The following is a 22224-nucleotide window of genomic DNA, read 5'->3' as shown; positions in this document are numbered from 1 at the left end:
TTAATATCTAGGGAATGCCGTCATTCACTACATAACCTGCATTATTCTCTTCTACTGCCTACAGCTTGGATTTGTGACATTTTTAAGGCTTTATACCTTTCATCTCATGGGACAACTGCAGCCGATTGAAGAACAAAAATGGAGACTTTCCACGTACTTAAAAGGTCTGTATAATAAAAAATCCCTGTTTAATGAACAATTGCAGTAAGTATTTTTGTAACAAGGTTTATGCCCAGAAAGGCTAAGAATAAAAATACAAATTGATTTTTTCTAAAATGTTAAATTATTGGCTAATTTTATGCTTAGTGTGTAAACTTTCCTTTTTCTCTAAGGGGAATATTTATTAATAATAGAGACTAATTTCGTATCACAGCAATAAGAAATTAAATATCATCTGCATTAATTATTATTCACATGCAGTCATTGGGGCTTCACTAGTGATCACTTTGCTTCCTAAGGATCCTTCTCCCGGCAAATGTTGAGAAGTGTAGCCCCTATTCTAGCACCATCTGAATATGCTGTTAGCTACCTGATTTTCACCATTTTAGAAGCCCCCATATGGGGTTGCTTTTTCGATCGAAAATGAGGGACTGCAGCAGATATCTCCAAAATCTACTGTGATCCCCCATACATCCAGGTGGTACTTAATATTTCCGGATATCCATGAAAATGGGTGTTTTCAGTGGATATCCTGCAAATATTGTTTGGTACATACAGTATGCCCTTAAATGTTTCTGACTATATCCTTCAGCCACAACATTGTATTTTATAACAGTATCTTTTAAAGTTGCATAATCACGTAGTAAAATACACGGATCAAAACACTGTCGGCAACTAATTTTCAGTTGTCTTTCTTTTGCTCAAGTTATGCTGCGTCCTCTATAATGCTACAGCGGGCATCACCAGCAGTCTCCACATGACACAGTAGGAGGTTTACCTAGAAAAAAGTTGTCACAAGCGTGGGATTTTGAGACTGTATTCCCGGGCTGGGTCTTGGACCTGTATTGTTTGACTCAGATGTTCTCTGGAGGAGACTTTGCTTAATGAACTTTCTCTGCATTTGAGAATGTAGAAGACAGGTAGAAAGTTGGTAATACACGGAGACTACTAGATGCGGCTGGGTAGCGGTGTGTGATAGGTGGTAGCACGGAAGCTACTTGATGCGGCTGAGAAGCTGTAGGGTGTTAGGTGGTAGCATGGAAGCTACTTGATGTGGCTGGGTAGCTGTAAGGTGATGGGTGGTAGCACGGAAGCTACTTGATGTGGCTGGGTAGCCGTAAGGTGTTGGATGATAGGGTGGAAGCTACTTGATGCGGATGGCTGTTCATACGTAGTACTGAATCCAAACCCAGATGCATAAGCGATCACTTTTTTACTTCAATGGGATGGACTCATATCGGAGCCCCATGTCTTTGTATGATTTTCTTAATACATCGTCTCGATAATTCATTCATTATTGGTACGATATGTGATGATAACATATATATTTATCAGTATTTTTTGTTGAGATTATACATGCCCCTAAGTGCACTTGTGAATTTACTTCATACTTTGCAAAGAAACACTGCTATCCGTCTCAGTGTGTGGAAACAGCTGCACCTCCCATAAGTGCCACCATCTTGCTTTCAATACTTATGTGTTTTGGCAGTTTCAGTATATAGGCATTTGTTCCAATGGAGACATGTAACCTTCCAGAGATAATTTTGTGCTGCATCAAGTCCATTTTATGTGTGCTGCTGTAGATGAAACCCATTGCCTATCTATATCGTGCTATTGGTTTTAGGTATAACATAGAAAACTACTGTAATTGAGATTACAAAATAATATATCCGTTATGATTTCCCAAATAATTCTAATTCAGTTCATTATTTAATTACCTAGGTCACATTCATTATAAATCAACTAAATAGAAGTATCTTTTTTTTTGTATAAGCAGAATAATAAATAGTAATTTTTTTAAAACTTCCTCCTTGTTTCCTTATGGCAGAGTGGTTATCTTTTAACAAAACTATATATATTTACCTCTTGTTGCAGCTCTGTCAGAATGTGAAACAACATATGACCCATTCCCAAGTGTTCTGTCATCCGTGCACGTTATGTTAAAAGTCGGAGCGATCATATGTAATTTAGAGTATTATCTGGAAACGAAGACATTTTTACAGGTGAGATTTCATAGGTTGTTAGCAACTTGCGGGAAGCTGTAACTAAGAGTTAGCTGTTATCTGATTCAACAGTAACAGAACAAACTGTGTCATCCTTTATATGTGAGTTCAGTCTTCACACAACAGTGTCTTGTATGCAGATACAGTAGGTTTATTTACACTGCCTTTTATATGCAACAATAGACAGGGCCAGAGCTAGCATTAGGCAGCTTTAGGCAGTCGGCTAAGGGCGACGGCCACTTGAGGGCGCTGCTGAGTCCACAAAAATAAAATGAATGGCATAATTCATGACCGAGTAGCTTATAATGAATTTGTGGCACAGCTGTGTGGCATATTATGAATTTGCAACAGTGTTATGAGGTACATTGTGATTTTGGCGCTCTGCTGTGTGCATTATTCTATAGTATATTATGAATTTGGGACACTACAGTGTGGCAGATTATTTAACTGGGGAGACTGATGCGTGCCATATTATGAATTGGTGGGAGCAGGGGTGGTTGGTGAAATGTTGCCTAGGGCGCCTGGAAACCCTGCCCCGGTCCTGACAATAGATGTGCTCTGTAAATAAAAGTTGACCCAAATCTGGGTTGTTTATTAATCCCTTTTCCTTCGAGACTGCCATTTCTTCATAACTTAATTATGGCCTGCTATTTTCCAAAAGCTGAATATAGGAGATAACAGAGACTACTCTTGCACCAAAGAGGGTACTACCATTCCCTCTCCTGCAGCTGTACTGTACGCTCATGTCCAATAAAAACATGTCCTTCACTGTTGCGATAAGGAAGTTCTGAAGGGGCATTTTTAATAGGGAAAGTCATTGCTAGGACAGCGTCCTATTGTAAACGCTTTCCTGCTACGATTTCAATGACAATCTTTTATCACTACGAATAGTGGCAATAATAGATGTTAATTAACAAGTCAAAATGCAGACTTTAATGAGTGGGCGTCTAACTGAACACATGATTTTTGAAATGTCGTTATTAATTCTATCCCTGCCGGACCTGTAATACAGAGCTGGCTTATGTCATGACATATTGTGAAATCTTTTAGCCAAGATTAATAGTTTACAATGTTACTACTGTATGTTGATTCTCTGTTTATGCACTTGTATTACTGAATAAATTTGCTTTTATATATATGCAGGATCTTTGAGAGGGAGTGGGTTGGGTATAATGTATCCGGAACAGCCAAGTAGACGTAGCCGAGTCGTGATACAGCGGCATAGCATCTCCATGCAGGCCTAATATGCAAACCAGTTATCGGTACCGCTTGGCTAAAATCCTTTAAAGTATTAGGTCCCGGAACTTTAGATGACAGCCTTACACATATGAAGAAGCTGTAATGTAGTTTATAGTTTTTTCTTTCTTGATAATCTTTGTAGACTTTCTTGTAAAAATTATTTGTCTTCCCCTGAGTTTAGAGAAGTAAAAAAAACAGTGGTTTACATACAGATAAGATCAAGAGCCCACTAATGCTTCCCCTCCCCCCCCAGCACATAAATACACACATTTTCGTGCCAAAGGGGAGGGGGGATCGGGGCAAATAGGTGGTTGCATCACTGATGCTCGACAAGGCTTTTAAGCGGAGATACCTGGAGTAACCGTTGCAGCATGGGAGGCAGAGCTGATGGACTGTACTTCTAATTTACTCTTCATGCAGTTTATGGTTGCAGGGTGGGCGGCACAGCCACCGCCCTCCTGGCTTAGTCCCAATATTAATACAATACTGGATAAGATGTAGCACTGGGTTTTTCTTGAACATTTTATTCTGGTATTTGTTCCTATGTTTTGCAGAAAGAACCAGTTTCTACAGATACGTTGAGTTTAAACTCAGGAGCGGTTGAAATAGACCTGTTTCTTTGGCATTGTCTTCTGATTTGGCAGCGCATTCAAAATCATAGTACAAATTACCATGATATTATCGAGCATCTGTTCCTACTGAAAGAACATCTCCATCGAGAAAACTGGTTTGTATGAAACAGACATAATATCATTGTCAAGATAACATTATCAAAAGTTAGGAGTCTACTTTTTATATTATTAAAGGTAAAAAATTCCTATGACCCTAACAGCTGTTTTCGCTGGTGATGTAGCTTTGCCCTATACAGATGTGTCCACATACATCCAGCCTCCTTGCGTGTTAAACAACTCTCCTAGTGACTCGGTAGCGCTGAGCATCTTTTTGTGAAACATTTTCCCTTAAAATGCGTCTTATTCACATCATGCGATTAGGATGTACAAGCAGCTTCTACTGATTAAAATGATATGCGGCATGCCTATATACTGTGTGTGACTGCGGGTGTATCTGCATGTTACAGCCGCTGACACTGTAATGTAGCATCTCACATACAGATACACCCTCAGTCACACACAGAATATAGGCATGCCGCATAATAAGTGAGCGCCATGCAACTCTGTAGCGCTTGGCGCTACAGAGTCGCACTGTGCTCAGGCGTTGTGTAGCGTGACTTGTAGCGCACAGAGGATAGGTGTATGTAGATGCATCTGTCACCAGTGGTAAGATCCGACAAGTCTGGGCTTTCAAATGCACTGTACATACATGAGCCAACTAATTGGTCTTTGTATGCACATATCCCCGGTGAAGCGGTAAGTTATCTTACCTCTCTAGTCCATGCAAGTTTCACCGCCAAAGCAACTGTGTATTGGTCAGTTGCTCCTGCAAGATTTTAATGATAAATAATTATGGTAATAGGTGAAAATCAGCCAGCCTTAGCATCAGATATAAATAGTCCCTGAATCTGGTGAAGTTGTTTAAAAAAAAAAAAAAAGTTATGTTGTGAACTTTTCTTCACCTTCCCATAAAGTTTTCTTCCATCTAGCAGTTACGCTTTCAAATGTGTTCTCTCATCTCCTGTGCAGCTTCTGATACAACAGACCAATAAACAATAAGACAAACAGATGGTGCTCTGAAATGGATCTAAATTTAGCATAATTCTGTCATATATATATATATAAATAAAAGATTCTTATATATATTTTTTTCTAAATGCCAATTTATTTTATACTGTTAGAATACAACTAGAACTGTCACAAAGAAAGTGGAGCATCATATGTGATCTATCGCACTGTCCCGTTGGGAGACATACACAGTTCGTCTCGGACACATGCGCAGGATTAAAACATCGGACGATTGCACCCGATATTTTAATTCCGCCTACCTTTGAATCAGGCCCACAGTTACCACTTCCCAGAACACATAAAAATGTTACAGAAATGATGGTTTTAGTTTGGTTAAGGGATAATCGATATTCTAAAATACAAATTTGGAAAATCTCTAATTTTTACACAATATAACACAAAAATGCTTTTAGATAGGGATGAGCAAAAACATCAGCCATAAAACTGGGTATGCTTTCCTAACTTATCTGTTTTTACCCCCGCTTGCTTATTAAATAATATTGTACGGCAAAATAATATTTTTCTTCTAGGGTGCAAAATTATGCACTGATATCTTAGCTAACAAATTTATGCAGTTTTCCTTAAAATCGTGTAATTTCGTATGGCTGTAAATTAACCTTAGAGCCATATTCAATTTGAGCGGACCTGCGATACTTTTCTGCCTCACAGACTTTTCGCCTAAATCGCGTGTTTTGTAGGTGGAAAAGTATCGCGCGTGCCCACTTTACCCTGTATGAAATTTGAAAGTACGCGAAAACGGGACCCGGCGGAAAGTACTGTCAGATTTAGGGAAATCAGCCTGACACTCCCCAAAAGATGCTCTGACATGGGGGTTCCCTGTGGTACCCCCCGATTTGGCTTGCTGAAGGTATTTGGTGTTTTTAAACGGGCTCAATAGCTGCTAAATAGCGTTTTTCTATACGTGGTGCAGAATAGTATTCAGGAGTATTTTTTGCAGAAAATAACTTATCCCAGCAAATTTGGGGTACTTGAAAATGGGGCCACAGCATATTTTAAAGTTGCTAAAGTTAAGTTGAAAAAAAACGTGAAAAATCCACCTGCCGCAAGCCCCTGCAATGTAAAAAACACATGGGGCATACTTCGGGACCCCCCCAGAGTCAAGTTCGCTAGTTTTTATCTTTGTTCCCCAACATTTTTTTTTCTCCCCCAAATTCAAAGTGATTTTTTGGGTGTCCTTAAGTGTTTTTTATTTTTTATGCAGTTTTCCTTTGGGGGACTGTCTGAAGGCTGCACAGGGGTTCCCGCAACGTTGCACCCCAAACCCCCAATTCTGCACTTTTTTCCGCCTCCTATTAATAGGCAGAACTTTTCCGCCTATTACATTGCCTAGGCGGAAAATCTTTCAAATTGAATACGGAGTAAAGTCAAAACAGGTGAAAATGACGTCATCTGCGAAAAGCTTCAGCCAAAAACACGCGAAAACTGACTTTTCGCCTCAAATTGAATACGGGCCTTAGTCTGCAAGGAATAAAAAGGTTGCTTTTGTCACTTGACTCATTTTAAAAATGTTCTCCGGGAAACAAACTTATTTCATAAGTACCATATTTAAACAAAGTGCACTTAATAAGTTTTAATATGCCAAAGGTCACATATCTGTAAATTAGCTGTAATATCAGACCCTCCTATCACCAGCATGGCTGAATCCATGGATTTATGATTAAATTCTTCTTATCAAGGAATTCATTCAGGACAGGTTACTACAATAGTAAATTAAGAGTAAATGTTTGGGGCAGAGCATTTTGTGCTGGGTGGAAGGGGGCAGTGAGTTTTAGAGGCTGTAGCATCCATACACATGTAAGCAAAAATGTAATTATATTATACACCAAATATTTTCTTTTTATTTGTGGTTTGTATTTTTATGAACATTTATCATCATCAGGAACCTGGACATGATTAACTATTTCTATGTAGTATTTTAAAGTTCTGTAATTTGTATGCAATCTCTGGAGAGTTGTGTTTCAATATTGTAATAGGTTGATTAAAAGCATGCTTGCCGACATTCTGGCAGCCCCCTCTGGGCGGAACTGCCACAATTATTATGCGTCCATATCGCAGGGGAATTATCTTTTAATGAAAATATCCCCGCGATGTACAAAGAGGAATTCGCAGGGACAGCGGCATGTCAAAAATACCGCAGCATGTCAATCATGCTGCGGCTTGGGGGTGTCTGCAAGCAAGATTGCAGGACCCGTTATTCATCTTTTTCACCTACATCTCTGGATCAGGCCTAGGGCCGCATTCAATTAGAGGCAAAAAGTGCTGTTTGTAGATAAGTTTCCGCGGAATCTGACTTTTCGCCTGTTTTCAAAGTATCTTCATATTCAATTCCAGGTCGATTTCGCCTAAGCGGAAACTCAATGCATTGTAATAGGCGGTAAAGTATGTCCTATGAATAATAGGTGAAAAAAGTGCAAAATTGTTATTTTGGGGTGCAAACTTGGGGAAACGACTCAGAACCCTTGGGACAGCCCCCAAAATGACAAATCAACAACAACAAAACATTACCTCAGAACACCCCAAAAAAGTACTTTAGTTTTGGGGGCGAAAAAGTAAAAAGTGGGGGGACAAGCAGAAAAACTAACGAAATAGACTTCTTGGGAGTCTGCAAGGATGGGTCAGGTGTTTTTAGGATTGCAGGTGCGTTTTTGCCGTTTTTTAAAAGTTCACTTTAGAAACATCAAAATATGCTAGCACCCATTTTCAAGTACCCCAAATTTGACTGGACTACTTATTTTCACCAAAAAGTACTGCTTTATGCCATTCTTCACCACTTTTGCAAAGGTGATAATAAGAAGCAATTTAAACTACTTAAGTACCCCAAACACTTTTATTAGGGTTATTAGTACACATCTACATTGATTCCCTATGTTAGTGCATCTTTTTTTGGGGTACAGACTGATTTCCCCAATTCTGACAGTACTTTACACCTGTTCCGCATTCGCCGCTTTCCGTTTTCGCCTCTTTAGGAACTGAATAGGGAGGAAAGCGGCGACGCACGCGTAAAGTTTCCACCTCTGAAGGAGGCGGAAAGTCTGACAGGCAAAACTTTTCGCCTCTAATTTAATACAGGCCTTGGTGTCAGCTTCAGGAGCCGGCCGGAGGCTGTGAAAGAGATCGAAAAGATCTCTCTCCTGCTCCTAAGCCTCTATAGCAGTGGTTCCCAAACTTTTTTGAATCACGGCGCCCTAGCGTATCAGCATTGTTTTCATGGCACCCTTAAGCCAAAAGTTTGATATTGAGAAATTTAGAAAACTGAAGTAAATTGTGCTTACCTGTCATCCTTAAGATCAGTTATGTGGTGGTGGACAGGTTTGCACTTCTGTTTGTTCACATATTTACATTACTTTGACCAGAAATAATTTGATATGGTGCTGGACCATCAACCTTAGGCACAACGCACAGTTTGGGAACCACTGCTCTATAGGCTTAAAGCAGTTTACGCCATCTGAAGATGGTGTAAACTACCGGGGCCAAACTCTGAAAAGCTTAGCTTTTTGGAGTTTTGTACATAAGGGTCAGATCGTAGTCCCCATTGATAATAATGGGGACTGTGATCTGAAGTGCTAACTTTGTCTGAGATTTCTGTGAAATCTCCTGCATTGTGCCGTTAGTACATAGGTACAATACATACAATTATGCAGAAACTACAGTTGATACTTAGGCCCCAAAAACACAATACAGTGCAAAAATTAGTGAATGCAGCAAAATCAATTGACCTGCTAATTGTTTTCAATAACAGTACATTTATAAGGCAACCAAGCTATAATATCTACTCTCAAATTGTAATTCTAATTGCACACTCCAGATGTATTAATCGCTATGTGAATTATACAGATCGATGTTTCTCTCATTTTAACTACAGTATGTATTGCTAACTGTGGTGTTGCGAAAAGCTTGGTATACACTATGCGATATATATAGTCATGGCGCAGATAGAAACAACATATCATACACATCGTATAGTATGTACGCCCAATCCATCGTTCTCGCCCGTTGTTCATCGCATTGTCCCATCTGCTGTGTTGCATGTCAGATGGGACGATGCAGTGAATGACGCAGTTCTGTTACATGCAGCATGTAACTGTTACGTAAACCCCCTAGAACTCAAACATGGCGAGGTCTTCTGCCAAGAACAGCCACCCGCTGTTCCCTTAGAACTACTCATGTTCACCAGTACTTAGGTGGCCACCTGAACTTAAACTCGGAGTTGTAGGGGTTTACACTGACAATCTAGGAAGACCAGAGTAAAACATGACACAATAGGAGCTGAAGAGATATATTGCAGCTTAACAGCCAGAATATTGATTCAGCTGGCATAGCAGAAGGAAGAAGATGATGCGGCTTGTGCAGTAGGAGTATAGATGCAGTTGGTATGGCTGAGGAGAAAGTGATGTGACTTGTGCAACCGGTGTATTGATGCAGCTGGTGTAACTGAAGAGAGATTCATGTGACCTATGCAGCCGGTGTATTGAACTGGCCTTTGGAGACCGTGGTGTGGCGAATGAGCCGTGGGACGGCTATTGAAGCCGGAGTAACTGATGCGGCCTGAAGGCGGAGGTGCAGCTTGGTATGGCGTGGAGCGCCTATTGCAGCAGGAGGAACTGATGCGGCCTGTAGGCTGAGGTGCAGCTTGCTACACCGTGGAGCGGCTATTGCAGCCGAAGGGATTGACGCGGCCTGGAGACTGAGGTGCAGGTTGGTTTGCCGCGATGCAGCTATTACAGCTGGAGGAATTGATGTGACCTGGAGGACGAGGTGCGGCTGGGTATGCCATGCAGCGGCTATTGCAGCCAGAGGGATTGACGCGGCCTGGAGGCCGAGGTGCGGCTTGGTTTCCCGTGGAGCAGCTATTATAGCTGGAGGAATTGATGCGACCTGGAGGCTGAGGTGCGGCTGGGTATGCTGTGGAGCGGCTATTGCAGCTGCAGGGATTGATGCGACCTGGAGGTCGAGGTGCGGCTTGGTTTGCTGTGGAGCAGCTATTACAGCTGGAGGAATTGATGCGACCTGGAGCCTGAGGTGAGATTAGAAACAAAAGGAAAAAAGATTGATGTCCTAGGACCCAATCCAAGACTCTATACCGGCACACTCTTATAGCTGGTAAGTATGTTGTAATAAATAAAATATAACTTTTAATGGATTCAAGCTAAAAATGGACTAACATGACAAACATATAAGCTGAAAAAAAGGAGAAGGAGATCGTGGTAGTAAAGGTGTTGGAAAAAAGAATATTTCCATGGAAGTGGCGAAATATAGAAACAACAATATAACATAAATACAAATAATACCCAATGTTAAACAGTATTGGTATATCACAAACAAAGTAAAAATACACCCAGATCATAAGCTAATCAGGGATAGATAGTAAACATGCATTAAGTGGAGCAGCATCTATATTACTAAATCAAACTGAAAATACAATCAACGAAATCTCCAGATAAAATGACAAAACATATAGGTCCTGAAAATGGACCGATCAATTTGTAGAGATATACCGTGTAGTACAGAAAGAAGATGCAAAGAGGGATGTCAAGAGTCCCGATTATTCACAAAGTTCTGCTGCTTACCATCATGCCATAGCAGAGAATGGGAAGTGAGAGACCCGTGTATCACAGTAACCCCTCGAAAAAAAGAAGGTCACGACCCTGTAGCAGACATTCATTTAAATCCCTTCTTCCATCATACCATAATAGCATTGGACAAAAGGAAGGGTGGAAAATTACTGGGCTGCAGTCGGGAGGTGAAAGAATGTATAGAGCAGTGTACCGATGGTAAACATTAAAATATGTACATCTCTCCACTTAGTATGTCAATATAAATACCATGTAGTACAGAAAAATAGAAGTATGGGATATAAGAGGCCTGATCCATCAACGAGTTCTGCTGCTTCCCATCTTGCAATAAGCAGAGGCTGGGAGGTGAGAGACCCGTGCTTCACAGTAATCCCAAGAAAGAATAGACAATATCTAACCCCTTTAACAGACATTCATTTCTACCCCTTTATTGTCTTGCTATCATAGCATTGGACAATAAAAAAAGGGGGAAGTTACTGGGCTGTAAGCGGGGAAAGATAGGAAAAGGGAAGAAAATAATCAACCTCTATCACAGTAGTCACATGGGATGATTACCCTAATTAGATATATAGTGTCAGAGAGTTAAATGAAGGTTGAGGCAATTAAGAGGTAAATCCTCAAAGAGAAAGAGAGATAGAATTTAGCAGTTTGTTAGTAAAAAAAAAAAAAAAAAAATATATATATCATGTAGCGTATCATGACCTAATTAACAGGTACCCTGAAGTATATATTAAAGAACACTTGAAAATAAATAGCTTCCTAATATAGAGAAATATAACATAGATTCAACAGGCACTGTTAATATAGTAATATATTGCATGTAATGCTGGAGTAGTCACCTAAAAAGGGAAAAAGATAAATTCTACATAAGGTACCTCTGTGCCCACATACACAAAGGGATACTGCCTGATTAATATAAAGGTATAAAGACAAAGGGAACTGCTAATTAGCAGAAATACAGTAACCTGTGCATGACCTTAAATAGGGCATCAAAAAACCAGCAATAGTTGCTAAATTAAGAATACTGTCAGAGCAGTATAATTACTATGTCCAGTATAGCAGCACACATATATAACTAATGCACAGGGAATACCAGTGTCATGAACGATGTTTCAGGGAAGAAGCTCCAACTTCTAATATAATGAAAGAATAAGTCCCAAATATGACCTGAGTGAAGGGGTGTCCTACATCGTGCACATGCAGGGCACCCTGAAGACCGACGCGCGTTTCGCCTAGCGAGGCTTGATCACGGAGGAATCAGCTGCAAAATAGCCACAGGCTCCCACTGGTTATCTAGAATCAGTGAACCAATCGGGAGGCTAGAAAGGACGACTGGCATTAGTGACAGCCAATCATTAGTGAGCTCAATGACAGATCGACTAGCCCAATTGAATAACAGGGGCGGAGTCAAAAACGGAGACTCGTGTGAATATATTAATGGTTCAATACGAGCTGCTGTTTCTGCGTGTGTGCAGCAAAGTGTAAACAATGAAAAGCAGGTGATCCTGCTGTACAAAATGACTACATATTCGGGATATGTAGAGAGTAATCGCACATATCCAAAATCATTAGAAAGAGTATATTTAGTGGAAGAGAGGAGGGGGGAAGAGGGGGGAGGGGGAAAGGAGAAAAGAGGAAAAGGAGAAGAGAGAGCAGTATAGATTTAAAGTTTAAATGAAATAAAATAGATTTAAAAAGGATAAAAATATAAGAAGTAAAAACATAGGATAGTGAAAAGGAAGAAGGATACCATATTGCCATAAATGTATAGTCCCATGGTGTACTAACTCTTGTCCAATAATCCGGTGGATCCTCTGCATAACATATACATACACATACATGCATGCACATATATATACACATCCACATATACATACACACATAAACACACATATATCCAGATGCCCCAGAATCAATAATTCATAAGTCTCCAAAGAAGGAAAAAAGGGGGGAGAATCATAAATATATTATCAAATCATGTGAAAAACATAGTATATATTAGGAGTGAAAAAATGATGCATGTATGTGACATGTGTAAAATAGTGAATTGTAGTGTGTGACAAAAAGAAATATACAGAATTGAAAAGAAAAAAATATATTATTTATATATATATATATATAATTTTAATTAGTGCATCATTAGTTGATATTAGTGATAAATAAAATTTATTAATAAAGGAAATAAAAGGAAGGTGAATGAGAAAAGGGAAAAGGGGAGTTAAGAAAAAGAAACTAGATTAGATATTATTGTAGAATATTTTATCAATACAGTGATACAGCTGGTTAACAAAATTATAATCCAAAGAAAAAAGGGGAGAAGAAAAAGGAAAAAGACAAATGTGAATAAAATAGAAGATGAAATATCAATTCATAAATAGTATAAAAAAAAAAGTCTCCTTCTTTGGAGACTTATGAATTATTGATTCTGGGGCATCTGGATATATGTGTGTTTATGTGTGTATGTATATGTGTATGTGGATGTGTATATATATGTGCATGCATGTATGTGTATGTATATGTTATGCAGAGGATCCACCGGATTATTGGACAAGAGTTAGTACACCATGGGACTATACATTTATGGCAATATGGTATCCTTCTTCCTTTTCACTATCCTATGTTTTTACTTCTTATATTTTTATCCTTTTTAAATCTATTTTATTTCATTTAAACTTTAAATCTATACTGCTCTCTCTTCTCCTTTTCCCCTTTTCTCCTTTCCACCTCCCCCTCTTCCCCCCTCCTCTCTTCCACTAAATATACTCTTTCTAATGATTTTGGATATGTGCGATTACTCTCTACATATCCCGAATATGTAGTCATTTTGTACAGCAGGATCACCTGATTTTCATTGTTTACACTTTGCTGCACACACGCAGAAACAGCAGCTCGTATTGAACCATTAATATATTCACACGAGTCTCCGTTTTTGACTCCGCCCCTGTTATTCAATTGGGCTAGTCGATCTGTCATTGAGCTCACTAATGATTGGCTGTCACTAATGCCAGTCGTCCTTTCTAGCCTTCCGATTGGTTCACTGATTCTAGATAACCAGTGGGAGCCTGTGGCTGTTTTGCAGCTGATTCCTCCGTGATCAAGCCTCGCTAGGCGAAACGCGCGTCGGTCTTCAGGGTGCCCTGCATGTGCACGATGTAGGACACCCCTACACTCAGGTCATATTTGGGACTTATTCTTTCATTATATTAGAAGTTGGAGCTTCTTCCCTGAAACATCGTTCATGACACTGGTATTCCCTGTGCATTAGTTATATATGTGTACTGCTATACTGGACATAGTAATTATACTGCTCTGACAGTATTCTTAATTTAGCAACTATTGCTGGTTTTTTGATGCCCTATTTAAGGTCATGCACAGGTTACTGTATTTCTGCTAATTAGCAGTTCCCTTTGTCTTTATACCTTTATATTAATCAGGCAGTATCCCTTTGTGTATGTGGGCACAGAGGTACCTTATGTAGAATTTATCTTTTTCCCTTTTTAGGTGACTACTCCAGCATTACATGCAATATATTACTATATTAACAGTGCCTGTTGAATCTATGTTATATTTCTCTATATTAGGAAGCTATTTATTTTCAAGTGTTCTTTAATATATACTTCAGGGTACCTGTTAATTAGGTCATGATACGCTACATGATATATATATATATATATATTTATTTTTTTTACTAACAAACTGCTAAATTCTATCTCTCTTTCTCTTTGAGGATTTACCTCTTAATTGCCTCAACCTTCATTTAACTCTCTGACACTATATATCTAATTAGGGTAATCATCCCATGTGACTACTGTGATAGAGGTTGATTATTTTCTTCCCTTTTCCTATCTTTCCCCGCTTACAGCCCAGTAACTTCCCCCTTTTTTTATTGTCCAATGCTATGATAGCAAGACAATAAAGGGGTAGAAATGAATGTCTGTTAAAGGGGTTAGATATTGTCTATTCTTTCTTGGGATTACTGTGAAGCACGGGTCTCTCACCTCCCAGCCTCTGCTTATTGCAAGATGGGAAGCAGCAGAACTCGTTGATGGATCAGGCCTCTTATATCCCATACTTCTATTTTTCTGTACTACATGGTATTTATATTGACATACTATGTGGAGAGATGTACATATTTTAATGTTTACCATCGGTACACTGCTCTATACATTCTTTCACCTCCCGACTGCAGCCCAGTAATTTTCCACCCTTCCTTTTGTCCAATGCTGTTATGGTATGACGGAAGAAGGGATTTAAATGAATGTCTGCTACAGGGTCGTGACCTTCTTTTTTTCGAGGGGTTACTGTGATACACGGGTCTCTCACTTCCCATTCTCTGCTATGGCATGATGGTAAGCAGCAGAACTTTGTGAATAATCGGGACTCTTGACATCCCTCTTTGCATCTTCTTTCTGTACTACACGGTATATCTCTACAAATTGATCGGTCCATTTTCAGGACCTATATGTTTTGTCATTTTATCTGGAGATTTCGTTGATTGTATTTTCAGTTTGATTTAGTAATATAGATGCTGCTCCACTTAATGCATGTTTACTATCTATCCCTGATTAGCTTATGATCTGGGTGTATTTTTACTTTGTTTGTGATATACCAATACTGTTTAACATTGGGTATTATTTGTATTTATGTTATATTGTTGTTTCTATATTTCGCCACTTCCATGGAAATATTCTTTTTTCCAACACCTTTACTACCACGATCTCCTTCTCCTTTTTTTCAGCTTATATGTTTGTATGTCATGTTAGTCCATTTTTAGCTTGAATCCATTAAAAGTTATATTTTATTTATTACAACATACTTACCAGCTATAAGAGTGCGCCGGTATAGAGTCTTGGATTGGGTCCTAGGACATCAATCTTTTTTCCTTTTGTTCTGCATTGTTTTACTCTGAGCAGCACCACCACTACTCCAGTTATATATCTGGATTCATAGGAATACTGTGGATATAGCCCTTCTTTCTCTACACACAGAATAATATTTTCCTTGATATATTTCCTTAATGTATGGTGACCTTGTTTGCCTGTGCGGTGGATCTCGTTACCCCTTTTTCCCCATTCTTGCCCTTTATTTGTGAGACTAGAAACAACATAAAGACAGAATGAAAACAAAATCTTTACTGCGCTAGGCACTGTAGGTGGATTGGGATTTATATATCTATATCAGGTTTGCTATCTGTTAATAAACAGGAGGCATATATTAAAGATAAAAATAGATATTTAATACATACAAATGGATCCACATACAAACATCAAAAGTTGCAATCATGTGCACATAAATAAAAATCAGACATATGAAACTGCAGAGATCAAATGACTCTCTTGCTACAATGTATGAGGGTATAGCTTGATACCATATCACTGAGGTTCCACAGCACAACGTTCTATTGCTGCCAGTAACTTTGCAACAGTGTGACTTTAAAGTAACAATTTGTTTCCAATGAAAACAGCTGAATTCCGCTAATTAATGGATATTCACTACTGGCGTCCCAGTGTGATATACAGTCATGCTGGAATATAGAAGGTGGGAAATGCCCTCTCTAGCTCCGGCACCCTGCCTCCCGCCGGAGCTAGAGGGAACACTAGATTGCAAATAGAAAAAAACTATTTTAACATAAAGACAGAGTCTAGCTACTGGAACCGGAAGGGCACGAACAGAGACGCTATAGCCGGCAAGGCTGTGAGGACGCTGCCAGATATTTAAAAGATGAAGAACCAATCAAAGCAATGGAAGATCATTCTGTGTTCCCAGTAACACGTGATGTCGTCCGGCGTCCAGTTCGCCTAGCAACAGACGGTGCAGTTCCCGTACGGCAGGCAGAAGTAGAAGGAGTAACCACCGTAGTGCTGGAGGGTAGCAAGTTGTGCCGGCAACTTGTAACAGTAACTATACATCTTGTAATTGTACAGTGGATCGTGCAGTCTGTGTGGTGCCCGATGTATCATTACATTGCTCGCCACATCACTTGGTTGCACCATTGTACAGTGTGTACCCAGTTTTACTTTTCTTTCGTGATCGAGAAAAAACTCTGGAGCTGAGTCAGAGTTCACCACATATACGCCCCAAAATGCAGGTGCAATTTTCACTCACTAAAAAAGCTGCAATTTCATGTATATGCAAAGAAGCAACTATTTCAAGATATGTGCAGCACCGGTAGAATATATACCCGGTTTACGCCATGCATGCTTCTCATACACCATGCTGATTTATATAGCCATTTGTTTTGTTTGCAAAGTATACATTCCCTATTAGGCATCAATAAAACTTCAAATACTTCGGAAACAATTCCCTGTCGGGTGTATAAAGTCTTCAAAGAGGAGATACAACAAAAAGGTTGTTCTCCACTGAAACTCTCTCCCCATGTTTGTCTTTCTTTCAGCATACTCTACACCTTATTTTTGTATTTTGAGCTTCCATAATTTATCAAGTGTGTAAGTAGAAGAAAATTAAGTTTGACAGTCATTTGGGAAATAAATACATAGGATTTTTTTATTGCTTAATGTGCCATCTGTGTTATGTAGCTAGAATGACTTCTAAATAATTGAAACCACTGCATATTAAAAATGGAAATTGTGATTCATTAAACCGAGCTAACAAGTGATCCTGTCTCTCAAGAAGCAGAATGCAGAAGAACATTCCCACATACCCAAGGGCTCTAAAATGTGGTTTTATGTAAACTTATGATTGCTCTAAATTTGACCTAATTGAGAAGCTCCTGGACATGAGATAACATTTACTGCTCTAACAAAAATGCTGACACTTTTATGGATTTTGGATTATTTTATTTATTGTCATTGTTGTTTTGTTGCTTTTATAGGTTGGATTCACTTCTTGCCTTATTCATCCTGGGAGAAGCTGCAAAAATAGAAATTTCCTGTTTAAGATTACTGGTGGAACTTGGATGCGACTTTCTGACTAATTTACAAGACCAGGTATAGTCATTCTGTGAGCATTTGCAATAAAGAACCCAAATCATGAATAAGTACTGTAGCAGTTCAGAACCCATATTTAAATTTGTTGTAGGAATTTGAATGCATTTTAAATTAGTGATTGAGCACCAAATCTTCCCTGTTAATCAAAAACACCCTAACTCTATTATTTGTACTATTAAAAACTGACCACCTATATTTTGACTTCAATAAAAAAATAAAAACGTGAACCTAATTCTGTGTACTGTATGTACTGTATCAATATATTAAACACATAAATCATTCTGAAAGAATCTCAAACTGCATGAAATCCTTCATAAAAATACAAAGGGGCAATCCAGAATAGGAGATTTCAATGTGTAGGAGATTTCAATGAAAAGGGAAGAAAAGCAGTGTCAGAACCAAGAGCTAGATTTGCTATGCAGAGGCTTTTGCAAGCCGACGATTCTATGCGTTTTTTTCCCCTTCAAATTTAACCCAGCAATAATATTAAATGCAAAACCATGCAGGTTTTATATTTAATATTATTCCCGTCTAAACCACAGCGAATCAGCGGCTTGCAAAAGCCAACGCTTAGTAAATCTAGCCTCAAGAGTCTATTAAGTCACAACTTCAAGTCTCTCCAGAGTCATCCAGGTCTGCCACTCTAACTATTTATTCGCAGGAAATGTAAACCTGCCTGGCAGGGGATGAGTTTCCCCTTAATATTCAAATAGCAGGGGCGTATCTACCCATTGGCCAGGATGGCACTCGCCAGGGGCGCCGACCAAAGGGGGGGCGCCACCCGGCTGTGCCACCAGTAGCCAAGGGGTGGACAAGTCCCTCGGCCCCACAAGTGTAGGGCAGACCGCAGTGAGAGCGGTCTGCCCTACACAGTTTATAAACACGCAGCCGCCAGCAGCGGCTGTGTGTTTGTAATAGCAGCCAGCCAATGAGAGTCAGACAGACTCTCATTTGCTGCTGCATCGTCCGTGGAGGGAGCCGGCTGGAGCTCACTAATGAGCTCCGTCTTCCGGCTCCCTCTGCAGCATGTGTTGGGAGAGATGTCATGACGTATGATCATGGCCGGATTAAGGTCTGTGGGGGCCCCTGGGCAACAAACGTGGGGGCCCCTATTAAATGTGACAAACTGGGGGTATGCGCAATGGGGACCTTATGCAGAGCCCCCAGTAGTGTCAGTGCCCACAGTGGTAGTTCCCCGTATGCAGTGCACCCAGTAGTAGTGCCCCTTATGCAGTGCCCCCTATGCAATATTCCCATTAGTAGTGCCCCCTGTATTAATGCCCTCTGTATAAATGCCCCCAGTAGTAATACCCCTGTAGTTGTGCCCCAAATAGTAATGCCCCCCAGTAGTAATTGGGTGTGTGCCCAATAGTAATGCCCTAGTAGTAATGCCCCCTGTATAAATCCCCCAGTAGAAATACCCATGTAGTTGTGCCCCCAATAGTAATGCCCCCAGTAGTCATTCCCCCTTTAGTAGAGCCCTCTGTAGAAATGCCCCCAGTAGTAATGCCCCTCTATTAGTGCCCCAATACTAATGCTCCCTCTCTAGTAGAGCCCCCAATAGAGATGCCCCCTGATTAATGCCCCCAGCAGTAATGCTTCCCCCCGAGTAATGTTCCCAGTAGTAATTCCCCCCCCAGTAATGCCCCCAGTAGTAATGCCTCCCTCCTCCCCGAGTAATGCCCCAGTAGTAATGCTCCCCCCTGAATAATGCCCCCAGTAGTAATGCCTCCCCCCTCCCCGAGTAATACCCCAGTAGTAATGCTCCCCCCTGAATAATGCCCCCAGTAGTAATGCCTCCCCCCTCCCCGAGTAATGCCCCAGTAGTAATGCTCCCCCATGAATAATGCCCCCAGTGGTAATGCCTCCCCCCTCCCCGAGTAATGGCCCAGTAATAATGCTCCCCCCTGAATAATGCCCCCACCAGTAATGCCCCCAGTAGTAATGCCTCCCCGAGTAATGCCCCAGGTATAATGCTCCCCCCCGAGTAATGTCCCCTTTAGTAATGCCCCCCGCCAGTAATGCCCCCAGTAGGCCGCTTGCACTAAAAAAAATAAAAAAATAAAGCTCATACTTACCTGAACCTTAGCCCCGCCTCCGCTGCAGTCTGCTCGGCTGCTCCTCCACACTATGGCAGAGACGTCATCACGTCTCTGCCATAGTGCTCTGCGTGAGGCGGAAGCTGGAGCTCATGTGAGCTCAAGCCACCGACTCCGGCTGCCGCTGCGGGGAGGGAGCCGGGCGCCCGTTGTTTACAGTGGGCGCCTGGTAAAAGGAGCCTCCCTGCTGCACCGGGGTTAGGTTGGCCGGAGGAGGCGGAACTGGTTCCGCCTCCTCCGGTCCACTTTAACCCCGATGGGTGTGGGGGCCCTTAACGTGTGGGGGCCCAGGGATAATCGCCCCTGTCGCCCCCCCGTTGATCCAGCCCTGTGTATGATGTCTCTCCCATGCAGGAGAAGAGCGGGCGGGACTGAGCGGACTGCGGCGGTCGCGTCAGGAACGAGGATCAGGTAAGTTTTTTTTTTCTTTTTTTTGTGTGTGTGTGTAGGGGGGGCACTGAAATAGGGGGTGGCACTACTGGGGGCACTCTAGGGGAGGCCACTACTGGGTGCAATTTAGGTGGGTGGCCACTACTGGGGGCACTCTAGAGGGTTGGCCACTACTGGGGGCACTGAAATAAGGGGTGGCCGCTACTGGGGGCACTTTATAGGGGGGGGTGCCTGCTACTGGGGGCTCTGTATATGGGTGGCCACCACTGGGGACAACTTAGGGGGGTGGCCACTACTGGGGGCACTCTATAGGAGTGGCCATTACTGGGGGCACTCTATAGGGTTGGCCACTACTGGGGGCACTGAAATAGGGGGCGGCCGCTACTGGGGCACTTTATGGGGGGGTGCCTGCTACTGGGGGCTCTGTATATGGGTTTGCCACTACTGGGGACAATTTAGGGGGGTGGCCACTACTGGGGGCACTGTATAGGAGTGGCCACTACTGGGGGCACTGAATAGGGGTGGCCACTACTGTGGATAATTTAGGGGGGTGGCCACTACTGGGGGTAATTTAGGGGGGTGGCCACTACTGGTGGCACTGTACAGGGGGACGTCTACTGGGGGCACTGTATAGGGGGGGCTCTAATGGGGGCAATGCAGCATAGGGGGATAGCTACTGGAGGGTTACTACTGGGGGCACTGCATAGGGGGGGGGGGCGCCAGTCCATTACATTGCCAGGGGTGCTTGGATCCCTAGATACACCCCTGTCAAATGGCACCATGCCATCCAAACATAGGGGGTGATTTAGCTAAGGACAGAATTGCAAAGCTGCACACAAGCAGCTTTTCAATTCTGTATTTGCTAAAATGTAAATACAGCAGGAGGTGTATGACACTCCCTGCTATACTTGCGATCCCAGCACTGCGACTGAGGACACAGGCTGGGATCACCATCGCAAACCTCACCTTACGCAGGCTGGATGTCTTGCGAGGCCAGGAAACTGCGTCTGTGGCCTTTCCACTCCCAGAAAACAGGGCCAACATGCCCCCATTTTCAGGAACGCTGGCCATCCCCGCACCACTCCTTAAATGCCTCTGCCTGTCAATCAGGCAGACACATAGCAAGGGCTGCGTGCAATCACGCAGGACCTGTTCTGCACATTCACAGAACAAGTCCTGCGCATGTGCAGATTCCCGATAATCAAAAATCTGCCTTCAGCATTGCACGTAACAGCCCCATAATGCCTAACTGTGGTTAGAATAAAGATCTCAATTTAAAATATAAGTCCTCTGAGCTTGTCAGAAACCCTCTCCTTTCAATAAAAATCGGAGGGCTAAGGGATACCTAAAGTGCTGGATGCATTTTTACCTTCTATTTCAAGTAACTTTCCACAGATAAGGTTCCATAGATTACCCAGTCATTCCTCACAAAGACATTCATCAGGCCTGCAGTGCTTCACGGTCCTTTTGATATGGTTAAGATTTACCAATGAAAGAACAACTAATACGTGTTATTCTTAGGGATGTGCGCCGACCCCAGTGTTTTGGTTTTGGATCTGGATCACCCCTGGTTTTGGATCTGGATTGGCTTTGCCAAAACCTCACCTCCGTGTTTTGTTTCCGGGTTTTGGTTTTAGATCTGGATTTTTTCTTAAATAATAAAAAAAAAAACTGCTAAAAATCACATAAAATGGGCCTTTTTTGTTCCTACAGTATTAATAACCTCAATAACATTTATTTCCAGTAATTTCCAATCAATTTTGACCACTTCACAATATTATTTTTTTCATCTAGTTAAGGCCAAAAGGTTGCATCCAGCTAGCTGGCTGACTAAGCTAAGTGACACAGTGGGCGGCACTAACATGTGGCAGTTCAGCTTCCAATTTCCAACACAGATACAGTGTGTTATACAGTGTGGGTTGGATACACCAATAGTGCACTTACTGTGACAGCAGTGTCGGCAGAGCAGGATTGCTGACGGTGTCCTCAGTACATGGAATGGCAGTGCTGCGGTGCTGGCAGTGTCCTCAGTGAAGGGTACCGGCGATGTCGGCAGTGCCAGTGGTGTCTTTAGTGCAAGTTTGCTGAGTGTGTCGGCAGTGCAGAGGTGTTCT

At 41.5% G+C, this 22224-nt stretch overlaps 1 protein-coding gene across 1 annotated transcript in view; it reads left to right on the top strand.

Annotated features, from left to right (window-relative positions):
- Positions 1-22224, top strand: part of TMEM232 (transmembrane protein 232) — a 148539-nt gene that overhangs the window by 27410 nt on the left and 98905 nt on the right. Inside the window, exons 5-8 of the mRNA XM_088477679.1 lie at positions 65-164; positions 2035-2162; positions 3956-4128; positions 17507-17621. Coding sequence (XP_088333805.1) covers positions 65-164; positions 2035-2162; positions 3956-4128; positions 17507-17621 — 516 coding nt within the window. The remainder of the gene's footprint in view (positions 1-64; positions 165-2034; positions 2163-3955; positions 4129-17506; positions 17622-22224) is intronic.

This window comes from Taudactylus pleione, unplaced genomic scaffold (assembly GCF_031769625.1).
Source record: "Taudactylus pleione unplaced genomic scaffold, aTauple2 ptg000202l, whole genome shotgun sequence".
Taxonomy (NCBI): Eukaryota; Metazoa; Chordata; class Amphibia; order Anura; family Myobatrachidae; genus Taudactylus; species Taudactylus pleione.
Note: the sequence above shows the minus strand (reverse complement) of the source record. Positions and strands in the feature narration are given on the sequence as shown.